Source organism: Anomaloglossus baeobatrachus, chromosome 3 (assembly GCF_048569485.1).
Source record: "Anomaloglossus baeobatrachus isolate aAnoBae1 chromosome 3, aAnoBae1.hap1, whole genome shotgun sequence".
NCBI lineage: Eukaryota > Metazoa > Chordata > Amphibia > Anura > Aromobatidae > Anomaloglossus > Anomaloglossus baeobatrachus.
The window spans coordinates 18,074,148-18,093,320 of NC_134355.1; the positions used below are offsets into that span (position 1 = coordinate 18,074,148).

The 19,173-nt window shown below is 44.2% G+C and overlaps 1 protein-coding gene across 1 annotated transcript; it reads left to right on the forward strand.

Annotated features, from left to right (window-relative positions):
- The first annotated feature begins 3,157 nt into the window (after positions 1–3,157).
- Positions 3,158–16,251, forward strand: LOC142295909 (oocyte zinc finger protein XlCOF8.4-like). Its single transcript, XM_075339024.1, has 6 exons — positions 3,158–3,418; positions 3,531–3,698; positions 3,785–3,908; positions 4,028–4,134; positions 13,631–13,688; positions 15,006–16,251. Exons 1-6 carry the CDS (start codon positions 3,311–3,313, stop codon positions 15,785–15,787), a joined length of 1,347 nt encoding a protein of 448 aa, XP_075195139.1. The 5' UTR covers positions 3,158–3,310; the 3' UTR covers positions 15,788–16,251.
- The last annotated feature ends 2,922 nt before the right edge of the window (positions 16,252–19,173 follow it).

A 19,173-nucleotide genomic window follows, 5' to 3' on the forward strand; every position in this document is an offset into this window, starting at 1 on the left:
GGATCTATTCCTATGTATTATATAGAGTCATTACACACAGAGGGATCTATTCCTATATATTATATAGAGTCATTACACCCAGAGGGATCTATTCCTATATATTATATAGAGACATTACACACAGAGGGATCTATTCCTATATATTATATAGAGTCATTACACACAGAGGGATCTATTCCTATATATTATATAGAGACATTACACACAGAGGGATCTATTCCTATATATTATATAGAGTCATTACACCCAGAGGGATCTATTCCTATATATTATATAGAGTCATTACACCCAGAGGGATCTATTCCTATATATTATATAGAGTCATTACACACAGAGGGATCTATTCCTATATATTATATAGAGACATTACACACAGAGGGATCTATTCCTATATATTATATAGAGTCATTACACACAGAGGGATCTATTCCTATATATTATATAGAGTCATTACACCCAGAGGGATCTATTCCTATATATTATATAGAGTCATTACACGCAGAGGGATCTATTCCTATATATTATATAGAGTCATTACACCCAGAGGGATCTATTCCTATATATTATATAGAGACATTACACACAGAGGGATCTATTCCTATATATTATATAGCGACATTACACACAGAGGGATCTATTCCTATATATTATATAGAGTCCTTACACACAGAGGGATCTATTCCTATATATTATATAGAGTCATTACACACAGAGGGATCTATTCCTATATATTATATAGAGTCATTACACACAGAGGGATCTATTCCTATATATTATATAGAGTCATTACACACAGAGGGATCTATTCCTATATATTATATAGAGTCATTACACACAGAGGGGTCTATTCCTATATATTATATAGAGTCATTACACACAGAGGGATCTATTCCTATATATTATATAGAGTCATTACACACAGGGATCTATTCCTATATAGAATCATTACACACCGACGGATCTATTCCTATATATTATATAGAGTCATTATACACAGAGGGATCTATTCCTGACGAAGCCCTAGGCGGTGAAACGCGTTGAGGTGTGGTGGGTGGGATCCGGCATCACTCTGGTCAGGTCTGTATATTGCTGTATAATTTTGTACCATTCATGACTTTATGGGCTGAATGCTGCTGCAAAATGCTTCTGTGGGCCTTATGCCTGACTGGCAGGTCCTAGGTATTAGATACTGGGGGCTATGTGCCCTATGATTTCAGTACTTGGATAGTGAGAGGATGTGGATACCATTAAGGTGCATACCCCACTTATGTGAAATCAGGGGGACGAATAATTGACTAGAGACTGTTTCCTGGGACCTACGGATGTAGCAGTCCCCCACAGAGTGCTGTACTAATATCAACATTGGAAACTTTATTGTCAGCAGGTATAATATACTATATATGCCGTGTTACTAATGATGTCATTGATTGATTCCTGCTGTGGGACACTCTTGTGGTGCTTCTTGCCCTGCGGGGGGTGTACATGCCTCTGAAAGTCTGGGAATGAAAGGATATTGAGGTTATTAAGGAGCATACCCCACCTGTGTAACATTGGGGGTTCATTTGGAAAAAAAGCTCCCTCCTGTGACTTGGAGGCATGGTAGATACTCGCAGGGTATTGGAGTACCACAGGGGATTTCCCCTAGCAGCAACTATAGGTCGGGCCCATCTGGCTGCATGAGGCCAGGTTCCCTGGTAGATAGCAGGCTGATTGTCACATGTTATTGTGGATTGTTACTGTAGCAAAAAGGGTCCATGAATTTTCGTGGATACCCTTATCAAATTATTGATAGTGACAATTAGAGTGCTTACACAGGGTACTACTGACCATCTCCATGCCAGCCATATGTGAACTATGATGGTTATGTGAATACTTTTGGGCTACCGCTATATACGTATACAGACCAGTAACTCCCCTTTTGAAATATTACATGCAAACTTGGAGAGATTTATCTTGATCCTTACCCACCCCTCCCCCAATCCGTGGGAGTCACAATTGTATCTCTCTACCCTGCTGTGCCGTTGTTGTTTGTTAATGTGTTTTTTATTTTTTTCAAAATAAAATAAAGTATTTTTAAATAAGCTTTGCATCATACATTCCTGTTTAGGGATAAGTGGTGATATCTATAATATATAGGAATAGATCCCTCTGTGTGTAATGACTCTATATAATATATAGGAATAGATCCCTCTGTGTGTAATGACTCTATATAATATATAGGAATAGATCCCTCTGTGTGTAATGACTCTATATAATATATAGGAATAGATCCCTCTGTGTGTAATGACTCTATATAATATATAGGAATAGATCCCTCTGTGTGTAATGACTCTATATAATATATAGGAATAGATCCCTCTGTGTGTAATGACTCTATATAATATATAGGAATAGATCCCTCTGTGTGTAATGACTCTATATAATATATAGGAATAGATCCCTCTGTGTGTAATGACTCTATATAATATATAGGAATAGATCCCTCTGGGTGTAATGACTCTATATAATATATAGGAATAGATCCCTCTGGGTGTAATGACTCTATATAATATATAGGAATAGATCCCTCTGTGTGTAATGACTATATAATATATAGGAATAGATCCCTCTGTGTGTAATGACTCTATATAATATATAGGAATAGATCCCTCTGTGTGTAATGACTCTATATAATATATAGGAATAGATCCCTCTGTGTGTAATGACTCTATATAATATATAGGAATAGATCCCTCTGTGTGTAATGACTCTATATAATATATAGGAATAGCTCCCTCTGTGTGTAATGACTCTATATAATATATGCGTTTCTCTTTTTTGTATTGAATTAATGAAAGGAATTAACCTTTTGAGTATATTCTAATATATTGAGATGCACTTGTAATATACTGGGGGATTTAGTAGAACACAAGTGACAGTTTCTGTATAATCCAGTGACTCTCAGGTGACGTCTTCTAAACATTTTCTTTCCTTTTCTCCTCCATCAAGCCCAGACCATAATGACGATTAGTGATGAGTGAGCACTATCATGCAATGGGGAATTTTTCTAGAAGATTTCCCAGAAAAATGCATGAGTTCCCCATTGACTTCAATTATACTCGGTACTCGAGTCACACCCATCCGAGCACCAACTGCTTTTACGAGACCCGAGCATGGTAGTGCCCGCTCATCACTAGTAATTTATAGATCATGAGACAATGAGCTTCATCTAGGATTTTTTCTTCAAATGGGATTTTGTGCTCAGTCCTTTTGTTTCCTCCATTTCTTTATGTGCAGAAATCTCACAGGTAAAGTTCTCCTTTAAAAGACAATGATTGATTTAATTAATGACCCTCCGAGGATGGAGCAGGACAGAGAGCACATGGCGGCTCGGATATTAGACCTCACCCTGGAGATAATCTACTGGATCACTGGAGAGGTGAGAGCTTCACATCACATCCCTCTGATCTCTAGGAATAAAGCAGGGAAATGACGGGGAAGGTGGAGGATTCTCAGCCTCTGTGTAGTGACCGGCGTCTCCCCATACACAGGATCACACAGTAGTGAAGACGTCGTCTGGGGAGTGTGTGACCCCCCGTGTGTCAGGAGGACGGAGCAGGACCCCGAGTGCCATCACCGAGCCTCCACCTCATTCACTGATACATGAGCAGAAGATCCTAGAACTGACCCACAGGATCACTGAGCTGCTGAGCGGAGAGGTGAGCGCTGCCGGGAATGCTGGGACATTATACAATACCGCTGCCGGGGGAGGGGTCCGCTAATGACGGCTCATTGTGTGTGTCAGGTCCCTATAAGGTGTCAGGACGTCACCGTCTATTTCTCCATGGAGGAGTGGGAGTATCTAGAAGGACACAAGGATCTGTACAAGGAGGTCATGATGGAGGATCCCCCGTCCATCACATCCCCGGGTAAGAGGAGAGCGTCCTGGGCTGTAGAGGAGAGGACAGGGCTGAGAGTCGTCTAGATTCCCCATCATCTGCTCATCACATACAGACAATGTATTCATCACTGCCGTTATTTCCTACAGATGGATCCAGTCCGAGAAATCCCCCGGAGAGAAGTCCCCGTCCTCTATATTCCCAGGATCGGCCAGAAAAGGAAGAAGATATAACCCCGGATTATGAGATAGATGAGGTGAGTTTGATGTAATGAAGCTTCTACTGAAATGCCGCGGAGTATGCACCAGGCAGTTCTTAGAATATATACATCAATCAGATATAACAATAAAAACTGCTGCCTAATATTGTGTACATGCCAATTGTGCTTCTGAAGAGGGCTGTGCAATCGGGAAGCCAAACCTCCGACTCCTCAACTTCCCTGAATCCCGAACCGACTCCGATATGTAGAGAGTATGTCAGTACTTATCTACGTAAAGTGCAGCACTGATTCATCTCAACTAAAAGCCGAGATCCTTATATCAGGAATAGAACAGGCATTTATTGGACATTTCAAAATTTTCAACACATATTGCATTGAACCACTGTACTCAGTTTATTATATATTTTAGGAGTCAGTCCATTTTATACCAACTCCACAGCACTGTTTTCTGAAAGCACATACATCATAATATTTAGGTGACTATGACCTTGTTGGTGTTTTTGCTTGAACCACGTTTGATGGTTACTAACTAGTGATGAGCGGGCACTACCATGCTCGGGTGCTCAGTACTGGTAACTAGTGATGAGCGGGCACTACCATGCTCGGGTGCTCGGTACTCGTAACTAGTGATGAGCGGGCACTACCATGCTCAGGTGCTCAGTACTGGTAACTAGTGATGAGCGGGCACTACCATGCTCAGGTGCTCAGTACTGGTAACTAGTGATGAGCGGGCACTACCATGCTTGGGTGCTCAGTACTGGTAACTAGTGATGAGCGGGCACTACCATGCTCGGGTGCTCAGTACTGGTAACTAGTGATGAGCGGGCACTACCATGCTCGGGTGCTCGGTACTCGTAACTAGTGATGAGCGGGCACTACCATGCTCGGGTGCTCAGTACTGGTAACTAGTGATGAGCGGGCACTACCATGCTCGGGTGCTCAGTACTGGTAACTAGTGATAAGCGGGCACTACCATGCTCGGGTGCTCAGTACTGGTAACTAGTGATGAGCAGGCACTACCATGCTCGGGTGCTCAGTACTGGTAACTAGTGATGAGCGAGCACTACCATGCTCGGGTGCTCAGTACTGGTAACTAGTGATGAGCGAGCACTACCATGCTCGGGTGCTCAGTACTGGTAACTAGTGATAAGCGGGCACTACCATGCTCAGGTGCTCAGTACTGGTAACTAGTGATGAGCGGGCACTACCATGCTCAGGTGCTCAGTACTGGTAACTAGTGATGAGCGGGCACTACCATGCTCGGGTGCTCAGTACTGGTAACTAGTGATGAGCGGGCACTACCATGCTCGGGTGCTCAGTACTGGTAACTAGTGATGAGCGGGCACTACCATGCTCAGGTGCTCAGTACTGGTAACTAGTGATGAGCGGGCACTACCATGCTCGGGTGCTCAGTACTGGTAACTAGTGATGAGCGGGCACTACCATGCTCGGGTGCTCAGTACTGGTAACTAGTGATGAGCGAGCACTACCATGCTCAGGTGCTCAGTACTGGTAACTAGTGATGAGCGGGCACTACCATGCTCGGGTGCTCAGTACTCATAACTATGGATGAGTGGGCACTACCATGCTCGGGTGCTCAGTACTGGTAACTAGTGATGAGCGGGCACTACCATGCTCGGGTGCTCAGTACTCGTAACTAGTGATGAGCGGGCACTACCATGCTCGGGTGCTCTGTACTGGTAACTAGTGATGAGTGAGCACTACCATGCTCAGGTGCTCAGTACTGGTAACTAGTGATGAGTGGGCACTACCATGCTCAGGTGCTTGGTACTTGTAACTAGTGAGGAGCGGGTGTCACGAAACGGGGGGTAGAAAGTGGAAGTTACAGCCCCCTTTCCACCACCCGACAGACCGAGCACGTGACGCGCTCTTTAGCACCCCTCTTATAGTCAGGCCAATTATGGAATTGCCCGACAATAAGCAAGGAGGCCGCTATTCTACTATGCCGATGATTGAAGGGTTCCCGGTGAGAGTAAGGTATATATTCCCCCGACCTCTGCGGACGGAATATATCTTAACCTCCCCCAGATCTCACTGGTTCCCCCACAATGATCCTTGGCATAAACTCGCTGCCACCAATTGATTACGATAACTATTACGCCGAGCACACAGACGTGGAATTCAGGATCGTGATAACAGAACAGTCCAAGATTAAATTATATATTTTAATCGCCCTAAATGGCGCACTAGAAACTACAATATATACAATATGGAATTTACAGAGTATATATAGGTCAGAGTACATCTACAAATAAGACATGGTTACAAGCAGAGGCAGATCAGGCAGTTACCTTATGCGTCTGGCCACAGGTGGGTGCCGTTCGACCAGTGTTTCATGGACTTTCTCACATGTGTATCCGACACAAGACCCCCGAGCAAAGACAAGCCAAAACATGGCCACATTGCCTTTATCAAACTATCTATAATCCATGTCCCCTCCTACCTAGTGACCTCACAGGGGAGGACTGCCCCACCCCTGGCTTGAGTCTAAAATAATGTCCCAAAGTGATTATTGGCCATAACTTTGCTTGGGAACGTCGTAGGCGGACGCCAATGCTCTCATTTTTACAGTTATGATTTTACCTTCACAATGATAGGACACATGGTTAGTCTGCTGGTGCCCCACTGGCCGATATCAAGTTTGGGATACCTACAGAGGTCCCACACCTATATAAAATATGTGCTAGAATCGTCAGCATGCCGGGATGCCATATTTCTGTTTGACATGTTTATAGGAAGCACGGCTCATGACATATTAAACATTTATTCCTGGTGCCTGGCTGTCTCAGGTGTTCAGGATGCCTGTAATTAGTCTGTGACTTCTTTTACAGCGTCACAGAGGGGGGTCTTTCTACCCCTTTGTGTTCTGAAGGCCTGAAAAGCTCACCTAATTTCCATATCATAGGACTTTTCCCTTTGTCACACCACTGCTAATAGACAATTTCCTCAAGTTAATTAGCATACTGATTGAAGCCTCCTTAGGCATCAAGGCCCAGTCACACACAAGAGATATGGTCGTACCCTGACAAGATGGCAGCTATAGGAATATTTTTTGATAGCTCAGAATATATCCTATGTCCTCACAGGGCACTACCATGCTCGGGTGCTCAGTACTCGTAACTAGTGATGAGTGGGCACTACCATGCTCGGGTACTCAGTACTGGTAACTAGTGATGAGCGGGCAGTACCATGCTTGGGTGCTCTGTACTGGTAACTAGTGATGAGCGGGCACTACCATGCTCGGGTGCTCAGTACTCGTAACTAGTGATGAGTGGGCACTACCATGCTCGGGTGCTCAGTACTGGTAACTAGTGATGAGTGGGCACTACCATGCTCGGGTACTCAGTACTGGTAACTAGTGATGAGCGGACACTACCATGCTCGGGTGCTCAGTACTCGTAACTAGTGATGAGTGGGCACTACCATGCTCGGGTGCTCAGTACTGGTAACTAGTGATGAGTGGGCACTACCATGCTCGGGTGCTCAGTACTGGTAACTAGTGATGAGCGGGCACTACCATGCTCGGGTACTCAGTACTGGTAACTAGTGATGAGCGAGCACTACCATGCTTGGGTGCTCAGTACTCGTAACTAGTGATGAGCGGGCACTACCATGCTCGGGTGCTCAGTACTCGTAACTAGTGATGAGCGGGCACTACCATGCTCGGGTACTCAGTACTGGTAACTAGTGATGAGCGGGCACTACCATGCTCGGGTGCTCAGTACTGGTAACTAGTGATGAGCGGGCACTACCAAGCTCGGGTGCTCAGTACTGGTAACTAGTGATGAGCGGGCACTACCATGCTCGGGTGCTCAGTACTGGTAACTAGTGATGAGCGGGCACTACCATGCTCGGGTGCTCAGTACTCGTAACTAGTGATGAGCGGGCACTACCATGCTCGGGTGCTCAGTACTGGTAACTAGTGATGAGCGGGCAGTACCATGCTTGGGTGCTCTGTACTGGTAACTAGTGATGAGCGGGCACTACCATGCTCGGGTGCTCAGTACTCGTAACTAGTGATGAGTGGGCACTACCATGCTCGGGTGCTCAGTACTGGTAACTAGTGATGAGTGGGCACTACCATGCTCGGGTGCTCAGTACTGGTAACTAGTGATGAGCGGGCACTACCATGCTCGGGTACTCAGTACTGGTAACTAGTGATGAGCGAGCACTACCATGCTTGGGTGCTCAGTACTCGTAACTAGTGATGAGCGGGCACTACCATGCTCGGGTGCTCAGTACTCGTAACTAGTGATGAGCGGGCACTACCATGCTCGGGTACTCAGTACTGGTAATTAGTGATGAGCGGGCACTACCATGCTCAGGTGCTCAGTACTGGTAACTAGTGATGAGCGGGCACTACCAAGCTCGGGTGCTCAGTACTGGTAACTAGTGATGAGCGGGCACTACCATGCTCGGGTGCTCAGTACTGGTAACTAGTGATGAGCGGGCACTACCATGCTCGGGTGCTCAGTACTCGTAACTAGTGATGAGCGGGCACTACCATGCTCGGGTGCTCAGTACTGGTAACTAGTGATGAGCGGGCACTACCATGCTCGGGTGCTCAGTACTGGTAACTAGTGATGAGCGGGCACTATCAAGCTCGGGTGCTCAGTACTCGTAACTAGTGATGAGCGGGCACTACCATGCTCGGGTGCTCAGTACTCGTAACTAGTGATGAGCGGGCACTACCATGCTCGAGTGCTCAGTACTCGTAACTAGTGATGAGCGGGCACTACCATGCTCGGGTGCTCAGTACTCGTAACTAGTGATGAGCGGGCACTACCATGCTCAGGTGCTCAGTACTGGTAACTAGTGATGAGCGGGCACTACCATGCTCGGGTGCTCAGTACTCGTAACTAGTGATGAGCGGGCACTACCATGCTCGGGTGCTCAGTACTCGTAACTAGTGATGAGCGGGCACTACCAAGCTCGGGTGCTCAGTACTGGTAACTAGTGATGAGCGGGCAGTGCTCACTCATCACTAGTTACGAGTACCGAGCATGGTAGTGCCCGCTCATCTCTGGTACTAACCACTGCATGCCAGGAACACCCAACCAGACTTGATGTTTAGCGATTCTCTGCCCTAGACGTTCAGTTTTCATAATTTGTTTCTTGTGGAAACCGTTCAGATGTTTACTGTGATCTATTTTCACTACTTCCCAAACAGGAATGTAAGAACTGATTATTCTCTTACTTCGTGATATCGCCCACTTCTCACAAGAGCCTTTGTCACAAGATAACCCGTTGTTCCCCTTTGTCATGTATAAGCAAGGATGGTTGACCTTAGGGAGATCAACATCCAATACCGCGGAGACACCATCACATGTTTCTCAACGCTGGCAGGAAACTAGCCAGGTCTTTCACCGGGAAGGAAAAACCACGGGAAGGGCAGTCTCCAGTCAAGGAGACCACCTATGCCAAACATGGTATCCATCCACAGACAGCTGTTTCGGGGTATTTGCCCCTCATCAGTGTGGAGTAGGAGTACCTTTGTCATGTACACACTCAGCACTTGGTGTGACGTGCACCTGTCAGGGCTAATCTGTCTCTGTGCAGTCAGTCTTGCGCTCCACTGTTATAGGCTGTAAAGTGAGCATAAATGATACCCCGACAACGTTCACACACCCCGGATTCACAACACGCTTCCAACACACGTGGTGATGATGGGTCCCCTCAAATATATATTACTGTCCAACAGTCAAGTGGCCACACACTCTTAAAAGCTATTGATTTTTATAGGGAATACAAGGACCAAACATGAGGGGGGTGTTTGTTCACCCTGTGTATGCGTGGGTCTCCTTCAGGTTTTCCTGTTTGGTTCCACACTCCATAGACTGATAGGGAATGTAGATTGTGAGTCCTAATGGGGACAGTGATGATGTCTGTAAGGCATTACGAAATATGATGGCGCAATTTGAGCAACGCATAATTAAAAAAAAAAAAATTAAAACGGTGTCCTTAAAAATCCAATCCATTAAAATATATAATTAACTACAGTAAACGCCATAAAGAGAAAAACCTTTCAAATCCAGTAAATTCCGTTTCTATGGTCACCGCACCTTCAAGAAAAAAAATGAATAAAAAGCAATAAAAAAGAGGCATTTACCCCAAAATGATACCTGTGAAAATGTAATCTTGCCACGCAAAAAACAAGCCCTCAAGGTCCATAGATACGTACGTGTGTGTATGTGTATGTATATGTATGTATGTGTATATATATATATATATATATATATATATATATATATATATATATATATATATATATATATATATATATATATATATATATATATTATTATTATATAATAATAAATATATATATATATATATATATATATATATATATATATATATATTATATTATCATTATTATATAATAATAATAATATTTATAGAGCACCATTAGTTCCATGGTGCTGTACATGAGAAGTGGGTTACATACAAAATACATATACAAGTTACAGTAGACAGACTAGTACAGAGGGAAGAGGGCCCTGCCCTTGCGGGCTTACATTCTAGTGTTTATCTCCCTCCAGAGCTGGATTCACAGCTGCACTGCTCAGTACTGCTTATAGTGTCCTCCATGCTGCTGCCTTCTATTAAGTGTTTTATCTCCCCCAGAGCTGGATTCACAGCTATACTGCTCAGTACTGCTTACTATCCTCCATGCTGCTGCCTTCTATTAAGTGTTTATCTCCCCAAGAGCTGGATTCACAGCTATACTGCTCAGTACAGCTTATAGTGTCCTCCATGCTGCTGCCTTCTATTAAGTGTTTATCTCCCCCAGAGCTGGATTCACAGCTGCACTGCTCAGTACTGCTTATAGCGTCCTCCATGCTGCTGCCTTCTATTAAGTGTTTATCTCCCCCAGAGCTGGATTCACAGCTATACTGCTCAGTACAGCTTATAGTGTCCTCCATGCTGCTGCCTTCTATTAAGTGTTTATCTCCCCCAGAGCTGGATTCACAGCTATACTGCTCAGTACTGCTTATACTATCCTCCATGCTGCTGCCTTCTATTATTATTATTATTATTATTATTTATTTATAGAGCACCATTAATTCCATGGTGCTGTACATGAGAAGTGGGTTACATACAAAATACATATACAAGTTACAGTAGACAGACTAGTACAGAGGGAAGAGGGCCCTGCCCTTGCGGGCTTACATTCTATAGGACGTATAGTTTGTGACGGGGTATGCAACAGAGCAGTGAGGGACGCCAGGCCAAGGAACAATCCAAAGGGCTTTATTGGAACCACAAAGAATAAGCAGCAAACATAAATATAAATCCTTCAAATCTGCAAGGAGTCCACAACAGAAAAACAAAAGATCCAGGGGCACCGCCTCGTATTCCGATGCCAGGGAAATTAGGGCAATGGTCCTTATGAGTTCCTTGAGTCCAACAGGTGAACAACAAAACACAATCCCACGTGGCCGCGGATCTCCAGTCTGTAACAGTCCACACACACAGACCCCAGGATCCAGCCTCAGCTATGGATCCTAGTCCTTCTCCAGCCGAGCTCCAACTAACTGAACTAACATGTTCTTCTCTCCTGGGATCAGCCCCTTAGGTGGGCACACCTCCCCCTGGCCATTTGATGCATGAATGGACTTTAGACTGCTGGCTCTGTTCTGTTTACCAAGTTGTAGATTGGAGAAGTCCCATGCTGAGAAGAACAATATATATATATGCAACCCCCACCAAACTGCTGAAGCCTGATTGCAATATGATACAGGCTGGGGGGGGTATGGTCACTTACATCCCAAGACATAGTATTACAGCAAATACAGTGAGAAGGTAAAATACATCACATGGCATCTTATACAAAAATATGGGATGGAGAAAACTACATACATCATGACAATTCCTTCCCCTCCCAACTTGTGTACGTACTAGGGACTATATATAATACGAATATTGATCTCATAATAGCAACATAAACATTATTTTTTTTTTAAGTTCTTGAAACCACTAAAATATATAAATAAAAGCTATAGAAAAAGAGGTGGCCCGCACATTCAATTTATATACTGTCCCTGAACATGAAGTTCTTGGTTTCTTATTCTGATCAGACTGTATGAATCCGCTGCCACGTCACGGCGAACCTCTGAGTGGGTCCCTAAGTTATTTGAAGCCTTAAAAAAGGGGCGTTGCACGCCAACAGCCGCCGAAGCAACAGTGCCCGTGACCTGGTGCCTCACAACACCCATGCTGCAAGATAGAGCCCCCATGGCTCCAGGACCCACCGACACAAAACCACCACAGCAATGGCCGCCACACGGCACCAGTTTGTGGAAGGTGAGTTGTTCAGCAACTTCCACATTGTGTTTGTGCTGTGTGGCGGCCATTATTTTGGTGGTTTTATGTCAGTGGGGCAGTAGAGTCATGGGGACTCTGCTTTGTAGAATGGGTGTTGTGAGGCACCAGGTCACCTGCCCTGCTGGTGCACAGTCGCTGCGGCGGTGGTTGGCGTGCAGCACCGCACCTTTTAAGGCTTAAGATAAGTTAGGGACCCACTCAGAGGTTCACCGTGACGTGGCGGTGGCTTTATACAGTCTGATCAGAATGTTATATAGGTAAGGATGGTTGACCTTAGGGAGATCAACATCCAGCACCGCGGAGCACCATCACGTGTTTTCTCAACGCAGTGATTCTAGAGCAATGCCCCCTGGGAAATATTCAAAACAAGGAAGTCGCGGAGACACCATCACATGTTTCTCAACACTGGCAGATAACTAGCCAGGTCTTTCACCGGGAAGGAAAAACCACGGGAAGGGCAGTCTCCAGTCAAGGAGACCACCTATGCCAAACATGGTATCCATCCACAGACAGCCGTTTCGGGGTATTTGCCTCTCATCAGTGTTGAGTAGGAATCTGGCTAGTGGGAGCAATGCCTAGTAGAAGACTCCTACTCCACACTGATGAGAGGCAAATACCCCGAAACAGCTGTCTGTGGATGGATACCATGTTTGGCATAGGTGATCTCCTTGACTGGAGACTGCCCTTCCCGTGGTTGTTCCTTCCCGGTGAAAGACCTGGCTAGTTACCTGCCAGTGTTGAGAAACATGTGATGGTGTCTCCACGACTTCCTTGTTTTGATCAGAATGTTAAACCAAGAACCTCATAATCAGGTATTTACATTTTTGACGAGCAGCATTAGATCGACTGATAATTTTTCGGGATAATTTTTGGAGGTGCGGCCATGTCTAATTCTCTACTTATTCTAAGACATATAAAACCTATATAAGATGGGAATCTCTATAATATTACTGACCCAAGTATTCATCCCAGATCATTTTAACAATAAATGCTAGAAAAACAAAAACCCTGTGGATCTGCATTTTCTTTTCACTATTTCATCCCACTTGGATTTTCTCATTTTTCATCATATTATTTGGCAAAATGAATGGTGTCATTCATGTCTTTATAGGGATTTTTGACTTTTAGATAAACTTTTGACTTTTTTTTTTTTCCTCATGTCTTTAATGTGTGATTCTTGCAGGAAAGTTCAGGTGGAACGATGAGTGGACTTGAAAACCCCACATCGGTTCCAATGATTGGTAAGAGCCACTCGTAAATCTTGTTTCATTTAGGGGAAGTTCCCAAATGATGTCTTGTTGGTGATTAAATTTCTTGAAAATTTAAAGTAATAATAATTAAAGTGAAGGGTCCTGTAAAGGGGGTGTGGCCTTTGGAACGGTGTGGTCTATGGAATGGGTGTGGTCTGTGAAATGGGTGTGGCCTTTGGAACGGTGTGGTCTATGGAATGGGTGTGGTTTGTGAAATGGGTGTGGCCTTTGCAACAGTGTGGTCTGGAATTGGTGTGGCCTTTGGAATGGTGTGGAATGGGTGTGGTCTTTGGAACAATGTGGTCTGTGGAATGGGTGTACATAGGTAAGGATGGTTGACCTCGGGGAGATCAACATCCAACACCGCAGAGACACCATCACGTGTTTCTCAACGCAGTGACACTAGAACAAGGCCCCCTGGGAAAATATGCAAAACAAGAATGCCGCGGAGACACCATCACATGTTTCTCAACCCTGGCAGGAAACTAGCCAGGTCTTTCACCGGGAAGGAACAACCACGGGAAGGGCAGCCTCCAGTCAAGGAGACAACCTATGCCAAACATGGTATCCATCCACAGACAGCCGTTTCGGGGTATTTGCCCCTCATCAGTGTGGAGTAGGAAACTGGCTAGTGGGAGCATTGCCTAGTAGAAGACGACATAGGTAAGGATGGTTGACCTCGGGGAGATCAACATCCAATACCGCGGAGACACAATCGCATGTGTGGAATGGGTGTTGGCTGTGGAACGGTGTGGTCGGTGGAATGGGTGTGGTCTGTGGAATGGGTGTGGTCTTTGGAACAATGTGGTCGGTGGAAGAATGGGTGTGGTCTGTGAAATGGGTGTGGCCTTTGCAACAGTGTGGTCTGGAATGGATGTGGCCTTTGGAATGGTGTTGAATGGGTGTGGTCTTTGGAACATGTAGTCTGTGGAATGGGTGGCTGTGGAACAGTGTGGTCTGTGGAATGGGTATGGTCTGTGGAATGGGTGTGGCCTTTGGAATGGTGTGGTCGGTGGAATGGGTGTAATCTGTAAAATGGGTGTGGCCTTTGGAACAGTGTGGCCTTTGGAACAGTGTGGTCTGTTGAATGTGTGTGGCCTGTGTGTGGAATGGGGGTGGTCTCTGGAATGGGTGTGGTCTGTGGAATGGGTGTGGTCTGTGGAATGGGAGGCGTAGTGAGATTATACTCTGGGATTTCTCCATGTATTATTTTCTTAAATGTCCATTTCATTTTGCTACTTGTTATTGTCTTGGACTCAGATTTCTCCAGAAAAGAATGCCATTTATTTATTTTTTTTCTTTTTCCAGATGAACATGGAATGACTGACTTTGGGGCACATCACAATGCCTCTCTCTGTTATGACGTAGAAGATAACAATATCATACAGGCCAAATTAATAACGGATGATGAACCTGCCGTCCTTCAGTGCATTGATTTATCCTCTGATGTCACTGATCACTGGATACCTTCAGCTGATCAATCACCGATCCAGTTCCAAACTGGAAATGTATGGAAATACTTTAAAAAGAAATCTAATCTTGCTTTGCCCAAGCAAAATGCAACAGACACACAGCCATTTTTATGTTCAGAATGTGGGAAATGTTTTGCCAAAGAAATTCAACTTAAGAGACATCAAAGAACTCACACAGGTGAGACGCCGTATTCATGTACTCAGTGCGGGAAATATTTTACTCAGAAATCTCACCTTATGGACCATCTAAGAATCCACACGGGAGAGAAACCTTTTGTGTGTTTAGAATGTGGGAAATGTTTTAACCATAAGAAAAATTGGTTAAGTCATCAGAGGACTCACACCGGAGAGAAGCCGTTTCCATGTACTGAATGCGGAAAGAGTTTTAGTCGGAGATCGTATCTTGTGACTCATCTAAAAATCCACGCAGGGGAGAAGCCATTCGCTTGCTCAGAATGTGGGAAATGTTTCAGTAATAAATCGCATGTTTTGGAACATTTAAGAACTCACACAGGGGAGAAACCGTATTCGTGTTCCGAATGTGGGAAATGTTTCGCCCACAAATCAAATTTTGAAAGGCATAAGAAAACTCATTTTAATGTTCAGATTGTTTTATAACATATCTCAGAGGTGAAGTGGCTGCCCATATATAATGCCTTCTGATATATACAATGTAACCCTTTCAGGTCTTGTGTTTTTAACAGAATGGCACAGCCAGAAGTCTCCCATACTAGAGCGGGACATTAGTGCTTAGTAGGCGTTCACTTTCCACCTCTGTACTCGGACGCCACGGACTCCTCGTTTGAAAGGTTAAACAACTGTCACTAAATGTCCTTTATTTTAGCCTCGCATGGATTTACATTTACAGAGAGACAAGCTACCATCCCATAGTATAGACCGGTTCTAGGAGCCAGTATGTGTGCTCGAGAGCCTCACTTCGTGGATTGTTCATTATTAAGTCTAAATAAATAATGATAACTTTTGACCTTTTATTTCTGACACCTAAAAATGTTCTGTTTTTTGTGAACTCGCTCATATCCAGTTCTCAGAACAGATGATATGAAAGTATTCGTGAGGCAGGGGGGCAGCGATTGCCCGAGTGGGTATTTCTGCCCATTTTCAGTGTGCTGAGACGGGAAGAGATGTAATAAAAATGAAAAAATAAAAAAAAAATAGATAAGGATATTGATTGAGTGAACATTTTGGTAGCACAAGCGAATAAACAGAGTGAGGAAGCACAAACAAGAAAGGTCCCATTCATCTGTAGTTTTTTTTTTTGGGGGGGTTTCATTTTTCTTTTTTAGTCTTGTGGTATTCTTTGCCATTTCTTTGTACCATAATTCTTAAAAATGGCACAGTTGGTTCACGAATGTTGTGTAAAATCAAAACTGCTCTTTATTTTCACCTTTATTCTTTTTGCGACTTTTTTAGCTTAACAAGTTGGATGTACAGACACAGTGAGAAAAATCACTTTGGGGATGAAGGGCGCGGTTGGAGCACATTTGCACCAAAATGTTGTGACTTTGTAAAACGTTGCAACTGATGAATCAGTCGAAAACATCCGGAGGCTGTCCCAATCCTCCCCCACGATGACTATATATATATATATAATCAAAATAGACAAAGACGACCAACCACCAGGATATTCCTATATAAACTAAAGCCAATGCTATTCTGGGGCTATCATGCTGATTCTATATATACCCTTAGGGCGGCTTTGCACGTTGCAACATCGCAGGTGCGATGTCGGTGGGGTCAAAACGAAAGTGACGCACATCCGGCGTGACTTTCGACATCGTAGTGTGTAAATCCTAGATGATACGATTAACGAGCGCAAAAGCGTCATTATCGTATCATCGGTGTAGGCTCCGACGTTTTCATAATTACGCTACTGCGACAGGTGCGATGTTGTTCCTCGTTCTTGTGGCAGCACACATCGCTGTGTATGAAGCCGCAGGAGCGAGGAACATCTCCTTACCTGCCGCCGCCGGCTATATGGAAGGAAGAAGGTGGGCGGGATGTTTACATTCTGCTCATCTCCGCCCCTCTGCTCTGATTGGCCGCCTGCCGTGTGACGTCGCTGTGATGTTGTACGACCCGCCCCCTTAGGAAGGAGGCGGGACGCCGGCCACAGCGACGTCGCAGGACAGGTGAGTGCATGTGAAGCTGGCGTAGCGATAATGTTCGCTACACCAGGAATCACAAGATATCGCTGCTGCGACGGGGCGGGGACTATTGCGTGCGACATCGCTTGCGATGTCGCAACGTGCAAAGCTCGCCTAAGTTGTGAGATCGGATGTATAGTTTCTGAAATACAGGCAAGTAAAGTTTGTGACATGTACTGTTATTTGATTGCTAGCAGCTGTAGAATATCTAATAGGTGGTTTAGATTTTGCTAGTTATTCCTGCCCCTGTCTGCCTGTCCTTCCTCCCCCTTTAATAAGAGACAGGGGAAGGAAGGACAGGCAAAACCTGATCCACCTATTAGATATTCTGTAGCTGCTATCAATCAAATAATAGTGCATTTCACAAACTACTCGCCTGTATTTCCGAAAGTATACATTCGATTTCACAACTAAAGCTATGTATAGAATCGGCCTGATAGTGACAATATAGCAGTGACTTTAGTTTATATAGGAAAATCCTGGTGGTTGGTGCACTTTAAAAGAAGACGCAAAGGAAAAAGTGTTACAGAGCAACAGAATTTAGACAAAGGGTGTAAGTTCAATAGGGAATCTGGCCTGAAATATTTTCAATATGTTAACATATCTATTCCTGATACAGCATCTGGTGCTGTTCAGTCTAAGCGATGCTTTTTGCCCTTTGGTTCTGTGTTCATGGGTGTTTTTTGCCGCAGCGGCTCAGTATCCTGCATGTTTGCTGTGTGCACTCGTTTGACGGCCACACACATGTGCAGTATGGTATGGCAGCTACAGTGGTTTGGTAAGAGGATCATGGGTGGCACTTACACCAATGAGACTCATTTAATCTTAGTCATGTAGGCCACAACCTTCCTCCTTTTATTGGTTATTTACAGGTAACCTCAACCTTCTGATGAAGACAGGCGAAACATGCATTGGGGTGTAGGATATTTCCTTTGTGGTAAGCTGCTCTTTAACATGTTTGTTTTAGCATCTTTATCTTTGACAAAGCTGTTACTTGGATTATAACATGTCACTTCTGTACTTTCAGAGTTATTTGTTGCCCCCAAGGATATACGTTTACATGAGTTATATGTACTTGTACCTATGCTTGTCATTTTCTATCCTCTATATTTGTTACATGTGACATCTTTAACTTACGGTCATGTTCTTTTTATACCGGATTCCTTATATAGATTATGCTCATGCTGCTGTAAATGGGATTTACCGTATTTTTCGCTTTATAAGACGCACTTTTGTTCCCCCAAATTTTGGGGGAAAGTAGGCGGTGCGTCTTATAAACCGAATATATGGGGGGGTGTACATATATATATATATATATATATATACAGTTAGGTCCAGAAATCTTTGGAGAGTGACACAATTTTGGCGAGTTGGGCTCTGCATGCCACCACATTGGATTTGAAATGAAACCTCTACAACAGAATTCAAGTGCAGATTGTAACGTTTAATTTGAAGGTTTGAACAAAAATATCTGATAGAAATTGTAGGAATTGTCACATTTCTTTACAAACACTCCACATTTTAGGAGGTCAAAAGTAATTGGACAAATAAACCAAACCCAAACAAAATATTTTTATTTTCAATATTTTGTTGCGAATCCTTTGGAGGCAATCACTGCCTTAAGTCTGGAACCCATGGACATCACCAAACGCTGGGTTTCCTCCTTCTTAATGCTTTGCCAGGCCTTTACAGCCGCAGCCTTCAGGTCTTGCTTGTTTGTGGGTCTTTCCATCTTAAGTCTGGATATGAGCAAGTGAAATGCATGCTCAATTGGGTTAAGATCTGGTGATTGACTTGGCCATTGCAGAATGTTCCACTTTTTTGCACTCATGAACTCCT